Source organism: Pogona vitticeps, chromosome 1, assembly GCF_051106095.1.
Source record: "Pogona vitticeps strain Pit_001003342236 chromosome 1, PviZW2.1, whole genome shotgun sequence".
NCBI lineage: Eukaryota > Metazoa > Chordata > Lepidosauria > Squamata > Agamidae > Pogona > Pogona vitticeps.
The window spans coordinates 145,941,253-145,957,752 of NC_135783.1; the positions used below are offsets into that span (position 1 = coordinate 145,941,253).

General features: G+C 42.7%; 1 protein-coding gene across 1 annotated transcript in view; it reads right to left on the reverse strand.

Annotated features, from left to right (window-relative positions):
* The window catches only part of LOC110076122 (fibrinogen-like protein 1), a 15,652-nt gene extending 3,633 nt beyond the window's left edge, over positions 1 to 12,019 (reverse strand). Inside the window, exons 1-5 of the mRNA XM_020788027.3 lie at positions 11,935 to 12,019; positions 5,753 to 5,839; positions 4,312 to 4,522; positions 2,241 to 2,400; positions 986 to 1,083 (exon numbers count right to left, since the gene is read on the reverse strand). Of these exons, the coding sequence (XP_020643686.3) occupies positions 986 to 1,083; positions 2,241 to 2,400; positions 4,312 to 4,522; positions 5,753 to 5,821 (538 nt within the window). The 5' untranslated portion in view covers positions 5,822 to 5,839; positions 11,935 to 12,019. The remainder of the gene's footprint in view (positions 1 to 985; positions 1,084 to 2,240; positions 2,401 to 4,311; positions 4,523 to 5,752; positions 5,840 to 11,934) is intronic.
* Between the last annotated feature and the right edge of the window lie 4,481 nt (positions 12,020 to 16,500).

The following is a 16,500-nucleotide window of genomic DNA, read 5'->3' on the forward strand; positions in this document are numbered from 1 at the left end:
CATTTCTCTAGTGGCAAGTCGGTCAAGTATGTGAAGAAAGAAGGCGGTTGCCAAGGGACAGAATCTTCAGTGAGCTACATAATAAAACCTGTTCCTCCTCCCAACCAAGATCCATGTTGCCCAGATTGATAAAGAGTCCTACAGTGAGCTAAAGAAAAGGTAATAATAGGGAGCTGAAATTAATTATAACAAAGAAAGAAAGGAAAAGCAACGAAGGTTTGGGTCAGGTAGGCAAGAAATGGGATTTTTAAAAAATTATTGTAGCTGTTTCCTTTTCTCCAAAGCTCAAAATAGGCAGAGGGGAAGGGAGGAGTAAAATCATGGATGAGTTATTTCACTTTCATTCCGGTTAGTGTAACAATGTACTGTAATGTGAATTTGAACACCAATTTGAATGCCCAGTTTTCCATGTAAATGTAATTTAATTAGATATTTTGTTTAGCTCATTAACGATGTGCAATCCTTTCCCACTAACTTTTCAATCTCTGGAACAGATATAGTGAATGAAATGCCATGATTTCTGTGCTGACAGGTCTGTATCATGATGGTTATTTTAATCAAGATATGCAAAAAGGTAAAATTAGCTGGGGGCGGGGACCAATATTTTGACCAGGAAAAAAAAAGCCAAAGAGATAAGATTTTGCATCCTCTTTGTTTTTTTCTCTCTCTCTCTGCCCTGTTGTTCATATCAAACTCAAACTCTGTGTGTCTGGGCAAATTTTTAAATAAAAAATATACTGATAGACACAGAAGGTGGTTTGTGTGTGTGTGTGTGTACATATTTTTTCTTCTTTATATGCCTTTTTTTGCAAAGGAAAATAGCCATATCCTCCATTATAGGTAGTTAAATACTTTGTACCTATGCAGAATTTATCATATGGAATGACCAGATGAGAAACCTTTGATCCACAAATAGGAGGACATGGAGGAGTTAATTTATCGGGTCTTGCATTAAGATCCTTCTTGAGGAAATGAAGGTCCTCACCTCTAAGTAGCAGATCATAAATCTTATCATTACCCAGCCAGTATTCATCGTTTTTGCCCTGGAACTGTCCAAACCCTTCTTTGTAATCAGTCCATTGTCTGTAAGGAATAGAGGTACCCGGGCATCAATGTGAGATATATAATGTGGGTTTGTTGATTTTTAAAAATATTATTTATTGTCATTTCTTAAATATAAAAGCCATCATTCTTCCATCACAAAACTCACTGTGGTATACATGGCTTTTCAGTCAGTCATCCAGACTACTGGCCAGACTCAGACCTGCAAAGTTTCAGCAATGCAGGATGTGCCATTTAAGCGCATACTTTGTGATTTTCCCAAAACGCCCCACAGATCTCCAAAGCTGGTGTTGCTATTGTTTTTACTGGCTGAATACAAGTATATTGCATGACATTTTTTCCTTCAACTACACTGGGGTGCCAGACCACCACCCCCTGGTAGTTCAAAATCCATGTATAACACTCATGACGCCCCCCAAAAAACCTGCAAAGCTTAAACAGTTAATACACTCAGAGAGAAAGAGAGCGAGCGAGCGCAGTTCTCTCTGTTGCATAGCATAGACAATCTTTCCCATATAGTAATATGTGTAAGGAGCCTTAAATATCCTTATGACCCCCTGATCTAGAAGCTGAGTTAGAGATGTAGTCTTTGGGGGCAAGTAGATCACTTTGATGCCTTTGGTGTTGAACTCATGCCCTAGGTTCTGGACGACCAGAATAATATTTATTGAATATTTATTTATTGAGCATTCATTTATTATTGCAATATGTATTGATTGATAGTGGGGAAAATCCATGTATAACCAAAATCATGCTGCTCAAGACCCACACAATTCAAGGGAGAAGTGTAATTGCCTTCTGCTTTCCATAGACTTCCAGTTAGGTGGCGTCCCACCAAAGGGCAAGAGAGACCATTACAGGTGGCCCACAATGAGCACAGAAAATCCTTAACTAATGAGCATCCCAGTAAGAGCTTCTCATTGGCTGTGCAGGCAGAATTCTCATCCCACTTCCATATCTGATTGGTCGGCTGCCAGAGGAGGCAAGGAAGGGCAGAGTCCATGTGGCACCTGTGGTACCATGTGGCTTGAATTGTATGAAATGGCACAAAGTAATTCATGCCCATCTCTAATTTTAATCCATGAAAATTTACATTGAAACAGATGTGCTTGTCTTTAAATGCTACAACATTTTGTCTGATTTTTTTTCTCCTCTCACACTTAATTTTTCCAGCATACCTGTAGAAATTCTCTTTGCCATTGCTTCGCCGTTGAATCACCGTCCATCCTCCACCATCTGACATGTCACAGTACACAAGAAATGGTTCTTTGTCCATTCTAGGTCTAATTCTGTAGTATCCATTTGCAGTTTGCCCCCGATTGAACAACATTGCACAATCTAAGCAAAGCAGCATTAAAAAGCAGAGGAAGGGTTATGTGCAAGTTGCACCAATATGACAACTCAGGTTAGTGGAACTACACAACACAGGGAAGTGAGATCACCTAATACTTCCCTGGCCTGCCAAATTATATTGGCTGTTAACTTTTATGCATTTTATTATGGATCACTTATATTAAAAGGTATTCTTACTCTGCCTACATATATCTGTGCTTGTTTTGTTTTTTTGTTCATACCAGACTTTAGTATGAATCTAGAAATCTGGAGCTACAGAGATGAAAATGTAAGAGAACAATATAGATCAGCTATATTTCTGCCTTCATATTTTTCATGTAAAGTCAGGACACATATGGTATGTTCATGGATTTGTGAGCACTAAATTACTTCTGGAACTAATAAGTCTGAGAAAGGAGAAGGTCTATTTAGAGAAAGCAGAAGCATGGCTTGCTATTCCATTTTCTCCATGCCTGACAAACAATAAACGACTACAGAAGAAGGCCAGATGTTGGCTGTACTTGAGCACATTCTTAGTTGTTAACTTGAGCACATGAACTTGAACAAATTCTAGACTCAGCTCATCATGGACCCTGAAAGGTTCCCCCACCCACCCAAGCACTGTGATAGTTACATCCAGAAGTCACTTGTCTTTTCAAGTGCATCACACACATTTTGTCACATACATGTCAAATATTTCTTGTTATACACACAAACACACACAAACACACACACAATTTCTGCAGTCCAAATATTCTTGTGGATACTCTTCACAAAGCCACATATGAAGACTGATCCTAGGTTGCTGCCAAGTGGTTTCCTCCAAATATAATCAAATCATTATGTCAGTGATTAATTATGTGGCTCCACAGCATCTTGGTTCACCAAGCACAAGTCAATCCTACTTTCTCACATATTACAGATTAATGGTTACTGCTGTTGCTTGTTGCAGACTCTCCCTATCAGTGCTATTTGCTGCAGAGGGCCAGAATCCTGTTTTTTTATATACATATTGTTAGGATCTTTGAGGAGTTTTAATTAATTCCCTTTTTAGTTAGTAGAACATAAAGTAGAAAAACACAAAAAGCTGCAGCACTGGGAAAATGTGAAAGAAGAATAGCTGGAACTCCCAGCTTCCACACAGCCCCTTTGTTCTCTCATTGACAAGCCCTTTGCATATAAAAAAATCATTCTACACGTAGCTTAAGAAGAAAAGAGAAACACCCTTACTTTCAGTTGATCTTCAGTTACAATCAAAAGAGTAAAAAAGGATTTAAAAAATAAACTGCAGCTTCAGACAGTTCAGGAAAAATTTCTTTGCTGATTGGTTACTGGCAAAAGACAGTCACCTTACCTTCTGCAAGAACTCCCTCCTCCCACTGAAACCCAGCACCAGGCTGCATGCAAGATTGTTAACAATACCAACAGTGTGGAGGATTACACTTCTTCTCCTGCTACCCTATGGACCATTCAGATCCATGTGCACACTTGATTTCATTTAAAGCCCAGAATTATTTCAGAATGATGTACGTATTTAAATCATTGGTGGAAAACGCATGGACTTCTAGACATTATTAGGTTGTAACTCCCTTTAGACTTACCCAGCATAGCCAGAGATAAGGATGGTGGGTGCTACAGTCCAACAACATCTGGGGAATGACGACAATTGTTTCTAGTTACATTATTAAACATAACATGTTATCAGGCTCTTCATGGGGGGGGGGGACCTGCAACTTCCCTGAGGTGCTCTCATATATAATATGCTTTGCAAATAGGCTTAGGCTTAGCGTGGCAGACAGAACCAAGACTAAGGTCCAGTAAGCCTCAGGCTGAATGAAATCATCTTTCCAGGGTAATGGACAACATGTGCAGATTCAGGACATCAAGAAGCATCGGTTCCCACAAGGTGTAATATACCTTGATCATAAACCAAGAGATTCCCACTAGTTGTGGGCCAAGGCAGCTCCTGGTGCACCGGCCCCTTGGCAGAGATGACCTTGCTCCTTTGTCTGTGATAATTGTTCCCCATTAGGTCCTTCAGCTGGAATTCATATAACTGGGATAAATCTTGGAGAGTTTTCAATTTCTGTCTCAACTTGCTATTTTCCAACAGGCAGTCATCCCTCTCCTAGAAGTGACAGAAAAACACGATGAACTGAGGCGGAGGGCAGTCTCTGGGTCTTTACAGTATTCTGGGAAGGCGACCTTCAGCAACTTAGTTGGCTCCTGTTCCAATTCGTACACAGCCCTGGGGGTTCTGCAGCTGGTTGCCGATAAGGATTTTCTGGGGTGCAGACATGAACAATTTCATTTTACACAAAGCAAGGATGGGGGAAAGTGGGATCCTCTAGAGGTGGCTGGTTTACAATTAGTTGTGTGTGTGGGGGGGGAATACAATCATGCATGTTCCTCCTTTAACACTGGGAGTCAATGGGGAACCTGTCTTCTTTCTTCCTAATTCCCAGGTATGACCTGTGGCTATCTTAACTATGAAGGTTCTCTAACACATATCAGAGTCTTTGAGAGGGCCCCTTCCTTCCTGTTCTCTTTTCAACAACCTTTCCTCTCTCCTCCATTTTCTGTTTTCTAAAGATAGACGTGTGGAGATGTAGCTCAGTGCTATACAAAAGGGGAAAGACCTCAGTGTGTACCATAAACAAACATTTCTTGTTTCCTTTGACCAAGAAGCAAACTGATCCTTTTTTCCCTCTCCCTTTTTTCCAGGAGATAGAGTGAGACTGGGCAGATCTCTCTGTGCTTTTTTCTCTGCACCAAAAGAGAATAATCAAATTCCCAATCCCTGCAACATGATTCATCCCATCCCTTATTATGGGCTAGGGCTGACAGGAACATCTGGAGGACCACCAGCCCTGCCACAGGGCCATGCCTGACAAACAAGGCAACACGTCCACCTGGTCAGCGCCATGACTAATATTGACAGCACATCCCAGATATAAGAACAAGGTGGCAGCCCTTCCATCCCATGTGGCCAAATCCAGCTGGACTGGCAGCTGAGCACATACACGGAGGCTGCAAACAATGTATGCGGCAAACAGCATTTCCTTCCAGCATCTTGCTCCTACCTTGTAGCATCTGTTCCTTGGGGTGATTGCCTTACTCTGTCTAACAGTAGGGCAGCCCGGGTCACATATTCTGTAACAAAGGTGGCACAGCTCTGTGGTGCAGTGGTTAAACTGCAATACTGCAGTCAAGTCTCTGCTCGCAACTTGAGTTTGATCTTGACAGATTCAGGTAGCTGGCTCAAGGTTCACTCAGAGAACACTAGCTTCCGTGTTCATAAGAACAGTACAAAAATGGCACCCTGGAAGCTCATCGCATGCAGCATAGTCTCACTTACTGAAAGTCGTGGTGCAGAGGAACAAAAGGGCCTGAGAAACAGCAGAAGGAACAGCAGCGGAATCATCATGACATTCCTTTAACTGGGCTGAAAGGAAATATATATATATTTAATATATATGTGAATATATATACAGTATATATATTGATTTTATTTAACCAATTTCTTAACCACCTTCCAAGATCACAGAGATCCCAAGGTGGCCTGCAAAATTTAACAGCTTTTCTTTTGGCTATAGCCACTGTATGCTACTGACTGGTGTAGGTTTCAGCGTTACCTCCCCCCAAAGAAACAAATAGTGGATTTTTCTTTTCTTTTTCAGTTATAATGTTTAGGAACTTGAAAAAAAATAGTACTATTATTTATGGATGCTGCGGTTCTTTTAATCCTGTCACCTTATGAAAGCATCAGTACTCCTAAGGGTGCCTTTTTTGGAGTAGACTCTGAAATATTATGTAATTATTGACAGGAAGAGGCTGCAAATATGCTATTTGTAGATGTAAACATATATTAAACTGTTCTATATTGCGAGTGGTGCACTATATTAGGAATGTACAGTAGCTACTGAGATTATTCTATAGCATTTAGTTGGGATGGAAGACAAGATATGATCAGGTGGATACATCATTTCTGCCATAACTTTTTACTTTAAACTCCCCTACACCTTCTTTTAGGTGTTACATTATTCTTGTATTATATTAGTTAATAATAATAATAATAATAATAATAATAATAATAATAATAATAATAATAATAATAATAATAATAATAATAATAATAATAATAATAATAATAATAATAATAATAATAATAATAATTTAGTTATTTAGTTATTTAGTTATTTAGTTATTTAGTTATTTTCCTTTATATTAATCTGCAGTGCCAAAAGAAAGAGAAGTAACCATCTTTCCTTTGTTTGGTTTGGTTTTGAGATGGTGCCGTGCCCTGTCATTGTGTGTTTCCAGAATGCTGCCCACTGGATGGCAGCAGGGGCCCAAGACATTCTCCTCATGGCAACCGGGGAATCTTCAGGTTATGTCTCAGTTGGCCTGGCTGTTTTGTGGATCATTTGTACAGGTTAATGGAGAAACACATTTGGCTTGTCTACATTTTTCTCAGCAAATTTTGATGGAAGATTCTCACAGGATATTGTCTGGAACCACAGAGTACATATTTAACATTTATATTTAACACCCAGTGAACCCTCTTTCCTTCTTCCACACGATTGGAACTGAGGCCAGTTAGGAGGGAAGCAACCTCAGGGGGAGCATTTTAAAGAAATAATAAAGTGACTACAAGGAGGTTTAAGTGCCATCCATTGATTCTCCCTTGCAAACATTGATTGATTGATTGATTGATTGATTGAGTGAGTGAGTGATTGAGTGATTGAGTGATTGAGTGATTGATTTGATTTGATTTGATTTGATTTGATTTTTACACTGCCCATCTAGCAGCCAAGGCCACTCTGGGCAGTTCACAACAATATAAACAACAACGACAGAATAACAAGATTTAGAACAGCTACCAAATAAAATGTAAAAAATACACAACTAATAACAATAAGGACAAATAACAATAACATCACGCAGCAGTATTCCTAGACCCCCCACCCCATTTGCTCCAAGCAACTGCATTTTCAAGTCCACACCTGGGTGAACTTATGGTGTAATCTTACATACGTTTACTCAGAAACAGGCCCCAGTTATTTCAGTGAGCTTAATCCCAGGTAACTTAATACAGAACTGCAATTTTTTCATCTACCATAATTAAATTAGTCCTCTCCCTCAGGAAGTTGTCCAACTGCCACATAAATTTTCATTTGCCTTTTTTAAATCTCCAGGAAGTACAGGGATTGTTAGCAAATTTATTATGCAGGGACAAATTCTGTAAGATACTGTACACCTCAGTGCCACAGGGAGACGCAGCTATTTAGGGCTCCCATCAGTAAAGCGCATTCGTTTGAAAACACTTTGTCATATTTGGACATTATTTATTTATTTAATTAATTTAATTTATTTATTTAATTTATTTGCCGCCCACTCTACCCAGAGGTCTCTGGGCGGCTTACAACAATTAAAATTCAATACAATACATTACATGGGTAGATGTACACTTAGTACATATTGAGTATACAGTACGAAAAAGGGGGGCATTATGAAGTAGCTGCATATTCCCTCTGAGTGAAAGAAAAATACAGGCATCATATCAAACTCAGAACATTTTGTTCTCTCTACAGATACTTCGTCAGAGATTCTGGAAACCCTCAGCAGAAGATCTGCCAAAAACACACCCTCTTCCAGGAATAGGCAAGCCTCTGTGTATTGTTCATTCTTTCACAATTATTTAGCAATAAATGCTCATTTATATTATTTTGCTACAAATTTCCCATTGGTATGCACACTTCATGCACTGGTTCTCCTGTGAAAATCTGGTTTGCATAAATATGGTCACCCTCTGCACTCATTAAACCCATTTGCAATGAATTTATTTTATTTTATTTATTTATTTATTTATTTATTTGATTTATATCCCGCCCATCTGGTATAATTATACCACTCTGAGCGGCTGACAACAGAACAAATACAATTAAAACAAGTTGAATCCATGAACATCCATTATTAACAAACATACTAAAAATAATAAATGATAGATAAGAAAAAGTTAAATTAAATAAATTAAATTAAATTAAATGCTGGCAGGAGGGAAGGCCTGGACATAAAGCCATGTTTTTAGTTGGATTTTGAATGTACCCAGCGTAGGGGCCGCGCGAATCTCAGGAGGGAGATTGTTCCAGAGGCGAGGAGCCACCGCCGAGAAGGCCCGGTTTCGAGTCTTTTCCCTCCGGGCCTCCCTTGGCGTGAGGCTCCTCAGCCTCACCTCCTGGCTCGCGCAGGTGATCCGGGTACATCTTGGTGGGAGAAGGCGTTCCGCCAAATATCGAGGTCCCAAACCGTTTAGGGCCTTATAAGTGAGCATTAAAACTTTGAATTCGATACGGAAACGAATGGGCAGCCAATGCAATCTGGCCAGTATAGGAGTAATATGATGGTATTTCCTCCCTCCTGTAAGGAGTCTGACCGCTGCGTTCTGCACCATCTGAAGTTTCCTTATCAACCTCAAAGGCAGCCCCATGTAGAGCGCGTTGCAGTGGTCTAATCTTGAGATTACGAGCGCGTGCACTAAGGTAGTGAGAGCCCCCGTGTCGAGGTAGGGCCGCAGCCAGGCAATCCGCCAAAGATGGAAAAAGGCGGAGCGGACAACCGACGCCACCTGTGTTTCCATGGTGAGCGCCGGGTCCAGGTGTATGCCCAAGCTGCGGACCCCACTCGCCGGAGTCAAGGTCGCCCCCCCCAAACGAGAGAGAGCCACCCAAGCCACCAACCACGGGCCCCCCCACCCTCAGAACTTCCGTCTTGTCCAGGTTCAGTCTCAGACCATTCTCCTGCATCCATTCCAGTACACTCCCCAGGCAGCGCTGAAGGGACAGGACGGCATCACCTGCGGTTGGAAAAAAGGAGATGTAGAGCTGAGTGTCATCAGCATACTGGTGACACATCGCTCCACACCCCCTGATGACCCCAGCTAGTGGCCTCATATAGATGTTAAACAGCATTGGGGAGATAATCGAACCCTGCGGGACCCCACAGTTGGAGCTCCACGGGGCCGAGACACTCTCCCCAAGCTGGACTCTCTGGGGACGATCCTCCAAGAAGGAGCAGAGCCAGGCTAACGCCAAGCCACCGATTCCCAACTCAGAGAGCCTCCCCAGGAGGATACCATGGTCAACGGTATCAAAGGCCACCGAAATATCGAGGAGGACCAACAGAGACATTTTGCCCCTGTCAGCCTCTCTGAAACAGGTCTCAGTAGCCTAATTGGTTAACAAATGAGAAACACTGCAGATTAAAAATTTCAATTATGTCTGTGAGATCTGAGAGCAAAAACCCACGGATGCCTATCCCTTTCTTCTCATCCATGTCAGAACAAATGACACAGCCAAGAGGGTCTATCAGCAAATCACATCCGACTTTGAACCTCTGGGAAAGAAACTCAAGGATTTGAAGCCCCCCGGTAGTCTTCTTGTTTGTCCTACCAGTACTCAGAAGAGGAACAGAAACAGAAAGGAAAATATTCTGAGTAAACAACTGCCTACAAAGGTGGTGCCAACATGAGGAATCTGGATATCTGGACCATGGGCTTTGCTCCTTGGAAGATGGACCGCTAGCAAGTGAAAGGTTGCACCTCACAAGGACTGGGGAGAATGTGTTTGGCTGTAGCAGGCCAACCAGCCAATCTAAATTCTAAGGGAAAGGGTGTGTCCTCTAAATTTGGCATCCTGGGGCAAAGCCCCTCTTGTCCTGCCCTAGCTATGGCCCTAATCACAGTAACATTAAACTGTGTTCTGATTTTTTTTTAATGAGGCAGATATCATTTCCTTCCTAGCAACACCAACACTTCAGCTCGGAATTTCCTTCTCCAAAGAAGACTTATCCATCATTTTGTATAACATAATTCACTGCTAGATAAATAAATGTGCACTGAACCCATTCAGGAGGAGGCTAGTTCCTTACGTAATAAACAGGCAGAAGGATGGCTGCACGCTTTGTCCCTTATGGCTTCTATGAAGATCTCAGCGGGGACGAAGAATATCCACAGGTCCAGGGGCAAAAAAAATCCACTTCTGAAACTTGGAGAACTGCTCCCTCCTGCATCCTCGCATTTTAAACTCTTTGTTGTTACCCAGAATAATGCCTCATGCCAATATTTAGTGGGACTGAGAGAGATGTATTTCCCCCTTGAAATGAAGTGATCAGAAGTCATCTGATGGAAGTGATCCCCACAACCCTCAGAGGTGTTTTCAGTAAGTGGGAGGTGCAGCTTGGCCTGCTGGGCAGCTGCACTTTCACCACCCCTGAATTAGAGATTTGGTTTTTAAAATAATAATAATGCAAATAATAGCTGGAAATTATGGATTTTTGGAAAGACACTACTACCATGCCCTCCTTCTTGCAGAGACCCAAGGCTGCTATGATATGTTCCACAAATAAAGTGCTTAGCAGACTAAATTTTCCACATGTAAAAGTGAGAATGTAAGGAAAGCAATTTGAAGCAAACCCTTTATTATAAAAGCCATATCAAACCTGCAATCTTATTTACACAAATTCATATCCACTAGTTTTATATAACTGATGTGCATTTTGAGTGCCCAGACTTTTGGAATTTGCAGATGTCGAATCATTAAATGAGCAGTTTTTTCTCACAGCTCCCTGCTGGCCCAGAGAGGCTGTCCTCGAAAACAGAGCAGAGCCTCAAACTAGCAACCAGGTTTTCAGTAGGAGTGGTCTTCAGGATGGATGTGTATCTGTCTGTGTAACCTAACCTAAATCTAGGATTAAAAAGAGAGAATCCCCTGTGAACAGCTGCACCTCCAGAATTTGTGGGGTTCTGACCCACAAATTGTCCACCCCTGTCCTGGGAAAAATAGCTAATATCTTCTTTTAGAGATTACTGAGAAACAGAAACGGACACAATGATGCTTAAGATGTGGATTATTATGAGTCAAATAGGATGCTTGAAGTAAGGTAATTATGAACTTAGTCAAGGTGCTCTTGCGCTGAGGATCCTAGTTGTTGTGCCCGAGTTCCTTGATTTCTTGAATCCTATGGCACGCCCTGTTTCTCTCTTCCAGGCTGATCATTGTGCTTCAGGGGTGCCATATATATAGATTTGCTGCAGGAACAGTCTGTCTCTGAGGGTCTGATGACAAGAAGGACCAGTCCCCATCCACCATGCCCTCAAAATCCCCATCCCAAGAAGAAATTCCCCACTTTGAACAATTGCAACCCATCTCTGCCTTCAGGACTCCACTGCTTCCTTATAGCTTGAACCTTGCCTAGGATTTTACTAACTGTAACCCTTCTGTTCTTTGTTTCTTGCTCTGGAACATGACCTCCCCTGTTTCGAATCATGGACAGTTGTATCTTCATCAACCTTTATCAAGAAAGGTTGATTAAAATATAGATTATACCATTCCACCACTGCCCCACATGTAAATGCATTGCCTCGGAAAAGCTAAAACAATAGCAAAACTTCCTTAAAGAGGCTTCATATATTGATTTATTGCATTCAACAAGTGTTAATAAAGTGCAGTAGAGAGATTTCAGTAAAAACGATGAACTTACCTTGCTTGTTACAACCCAGTGATGCATCCAAGCAACTGTGTGCCTATTTTGCTTCCTAAACCTTAGGGGAGATGGCGACTCAAGCAATTACAGATAAATTCACATATAAAAAAACAAATGTACTGTAAGACCTGGGAAGAACACTTTGAGCTCCCTCTGCTGATTGTAAACTAGCACAATCTCTTTTTGTCAGCTTGAGAAAAATGTACAGTGGACCCTCTACTTATGGAATTAATCCGTATTGTAATGGTGGCTGCAGGTCAAAAAGTCTGTAGATTGAGTCTCCATTGACCTACAATGCATTGAAAACCGATTAATCCCGTAATCTGCCATTTTTGTTCCATTTTTGTTCCATTTTGGTTTTTTTCAGGTCTGTAGGCCGATTCTCTGGCTGCAAGTCGAACCTAAATTTTGCGGCCAGAGAAGTCTGTAACTCGAAAAGTCTGTAAGTCGAGCCATCTGTAAGTCGAGGGTCCACTGTAAGGCTAGAAAGTCATTTCGTGAGCTAAGGAAAAAAATGCTTTAAAATACTGAAAAGGCTGAGAGCAATAGATTTTATTATTTTAATGGAAAAAGGGAATGGGAGAGAACAGATAAAAGAAAGAGAAAGAAAAAACCCACAGGAAAATTACAGATTTAGGCTACAGTCCTATACACATTTACACAGCACATGCTGATGCCTGTGTTTATACGTATTATATAGATATAATTCTTCACTATTTTAATCAGCAAGACAGTATCTAAAGCAGGGATGAAGAACTTTTTGCTGCCTAGCTTAGACAGCAACGGTTTGCCTTTGGTCCCATTCACCATGATCGTCCACAGGTCACTGGCAGAGGAGGACTAGCACCTACCATTAGCCAGAGTGGAGTTAATTTGGGCAGTAATCTACGGTGTAATGAAAGGGCAGAAAACTGCTTGCTTATTCTTACTACTAATATTACCAGGAAGGGCAGGAGAGAGGAGAACCATAAGATTTTGTTGCAGTTTTTAAATTTCTGGCAAAATCATCATTTTGCTTTGCAATAGAAGGACAGAGACTCACAGAGGAGAAAAAGCTACATGTTCCCCAGAGTCCACCTCTTTCTTATCAACTGGCCCTTAAGCTCTCAATAATTCATTCTAAGACATTTGTAGGAGAAAAGATTAAAAACATTTCCTTACTTAAATTTGCTTGAAATTACAGACTTGTGTCCTTACTGCACACTTATTTAGTAATCAGCTGAACAAATCAACAGCAAAAAAACAAACAAACAAAAAAAACACTGCCACTAGCTGAGACAAGACTGCCTTGTGGTGCAGTACAGTACTTAAACTGTGGTACTGCAGTCAAACCTCTGCTCACAACCCGTGTTTGATCCCCGCAGGTTCAAGTAGCTGATTCAAGGTTGACTCAACCTTCCATCCTTCCAAGGTTGGTAAATGAAATACCCAGTTTGCGGGTGTGTGTGTGTGTGTGTGTGTGTGGAATGTGTACCCTGTATAATTAAATATATAGGCAGTATACTTTGAAACAACACACTTTGAAGATAGGGAAAATAACGCTCAGCAGAGAAGTGGGGTACTCTTTGAATTCAAAAGAACAATTGGTTAGTGCCGGAGAGATGGATAATTATCCCAGCCCAGAAAAAATCGCTTCCAGTCGCACAATGTAAAGACAGCCTATGAGGTTGCAAATAAAACTCCTACAGATATATCTGTCTTTGGTTAAACCTGCCTCAAGTTTAAAACAAACTTGACAGGCTGTGAAGAAGTGAGTCTGAGTGTGCCGTCCTCCAAAGAAAAAGCACATACAAAGGAGAGTGGCTACGTGGAGGGCATCTTGGTTGAAATAGATCAGGATGAGGGAATGAAGAGGAAGCCTACTGAAGTCTGTCTGGCTGATGAAGAAGGGGTGGAGTTTGATCTGATCATGTGGGAGGATGTAAAGGAGGAGGGAAACGCGCGGGTTTTCAGTTGGCTGGGGGAAGGAGCACTAGGAGGATATGTGAACCGAGGGGTTCAGACTGAGCCCATGCGCGAGACCGAAGGTACACCAGGCCTGGCGCGGGATTTTCCTAACTTAAGGCAGGGAAGGGGTTTACTGCCTGAACCTTTGCCTCCAAGTTATAGCGGCCACGTATACGATCCATTAGAATGGATTGTATCGGTGTACCCCCGGAATTTCCTTGGTGGCCGGAAGGTGATCAGACCATGTCCCGAGTTCCAGCAGAAGCCTCTGGAGGGAGACTGGGCCCTTGTTGCGGGACTGTGTGCGCGGTAAGGAGCACCCCGCTACGGCCGATGACAGATCGGGAGCATTTTGGCCCGGCCCCTTGGTAGACATCAATGGGAATGGGGAAACGCGGCACCCCAAGAGATACCATTTGTTATCAGATGATGTTTTAAGGGATCCGTTTGATCCAGTTGAGTTATATACTCGTTCAAATAAACTTGTTGATTTTGAAGAAGAGTCGCCTCCTCATCTTTTTCCCGCCTTTACCACTCAGCCCCCCCCCCCCGGCTGCTGTACCCACTTGTCACACAGGCCTAAGGTATTATGGACCTTAACTTGCAAGGCGATGATGGCTTGCAACTTGCTGCTCTGCTTCAGGCAGCAAAACATGGAAATCCTGAGATAGAAAGCCCAACTCTTTATGCGGAAGCCAGGCCCAATGCTTCTGCGCATGCACCTGCTGCCTAGCTGATAGGCTGGCACATGTGCAGAAGGCAGCAGGTTGCTTCCTCAACATCAGGCCTGATGCCTCTCTACATGCATCAGTCTATCAGCTGGGCAGCAGGCGCATGCTCAGAAACAGCAGTCCTGGATCCCAGGGCTCCTTCTTCCGCCAACCAACTGATAGGCCGGCGTATGCACAGAAGCAGCAGGCTGGCTCCTCAAAGCCAGGCCTGATACCTCAGTGCATGCATCTGTCAGCTGAGTGGTGGACACGTGTGCAGAAGCTGTGGTTCAGCTTCTGTGTAAGGAGCCAAGCCTGCTGCCTCTTGGGATGGTGGTGGTGGTGGAGGAGGAGGAGGAGAAGGATGTGGGGGCAACAGCAGCAGGACCACATAGGAAGGTGACATGGCAGTGGGGAGGGAGGGAGCATCCTGTTTTGCCAAAGCAAAACAAAGTGCTGAGGGGGGAAAATTTGGCACTTCATTTCATTTCAACAAAATGGGACCCTCGAACTGGCTCACGAAACATGAACCAGCCCAGTTCCTGGGTTTTTCTGGTTCATAGCTTGGTTTGTGCCCATCTCTAATCCTGATACATGTGTTGATTCAACAGCATGCAGCAGCAGCTGCATGGTCGTTAGAGGAGACAAAATAATATAACTGTGCTGAATTCTTCCAAAGGCTAACCACCAGATACAAAATTACTTTTTGTAATCATACAAGCCAAATGTCCCCTAACTATCCCCCAGTTAGACTGTTGCATCAATTTCCAGTCACATGATGCATGACCATGATCAAATCATTTTTGGGGCCAGTGGTGTATCTGCAGTTTATTTCCCCCCTCACTGGGAGGCTTCTATTATTTCGTTCTGATGGTGCACCTGATAACTGTTACTGGTATTGCATGTGTGAGCGTCAATTCCTCATCCCCCCCCCAATCTTCTGCATGAATTTCTCTCCTGCAGGTCAGGCCCATATCCTCCTTGGGCTGCCACTTGCTGCCAAATGCGCTACTTTGAGAGGTTCAAGAACTGAAACAGGACTCTGAAACCCAGGCCAGAAAAAAAAGAGACGGCTGCATTTATTGGTGGGAAAAGTGCCTTTCCTTTGCCTTGGGCCAGGATCCCATTACGGGGGGTGGGGGAGCAGCAATTTCCCATTTTGGAGGGAATGGGCCCCCATACGATAACACTCAGCACCTTGAGGCATCGCTAGCCTGTGGCATGCTCTGGGCACCTGTCCTAGTTCAGCCAGTGAAGGAGGCCTGGGGGCAGCTCCCACGGCATGGGCCCCCTTGCTGGGCCGCAGCCTGGACTTCCCAACCGGGGAAAACTGAGAAGGGAGAGCAGCCAGGACCAAGGCATTACCGTGAAGAAGCAACCTCACCCCCTGCAGGGCTCAGCAAGGGTGTGTGCGCTTAGTGAGAAAGGTCTTAAATGTTGTCATTGTTGTCAAGAATCCCTTTAGAAACTTGGGCTGCGTCGTTTTTAACACCAATAGTTGCAACCCACAGAAGGGACTGTGCATTTCGCTCCTCTTCCTCCTGAATCTAGTGTGCTTTTCCATATACTGTACTGTATATTCTGCCTACAGACTGAATGGATAGGGAGTGAAATTTGGTGGAAGACAGATAAATACAGTAATTAAGATACGCAGATGCCTTCATGTTACTGGCAGAAAGCAGCAATGACTTGAAACAACTTTTAGTGAATGTGAAAGGAAGGGGGATTTAATGGCAGGTAACCCCAACAAGGCCCATTAAACTCAAAGGCCTTAAACATCTCTGTATCTTCACATGATGGAGTAGCTTCAGGGACTAAAGTTAAAATTACAATCCTATGCACACTTTCCTGCTAGTAAGCTTAATGAAGCTTACTTCATTGTGTAAACAGAACTTGTTTACACAGA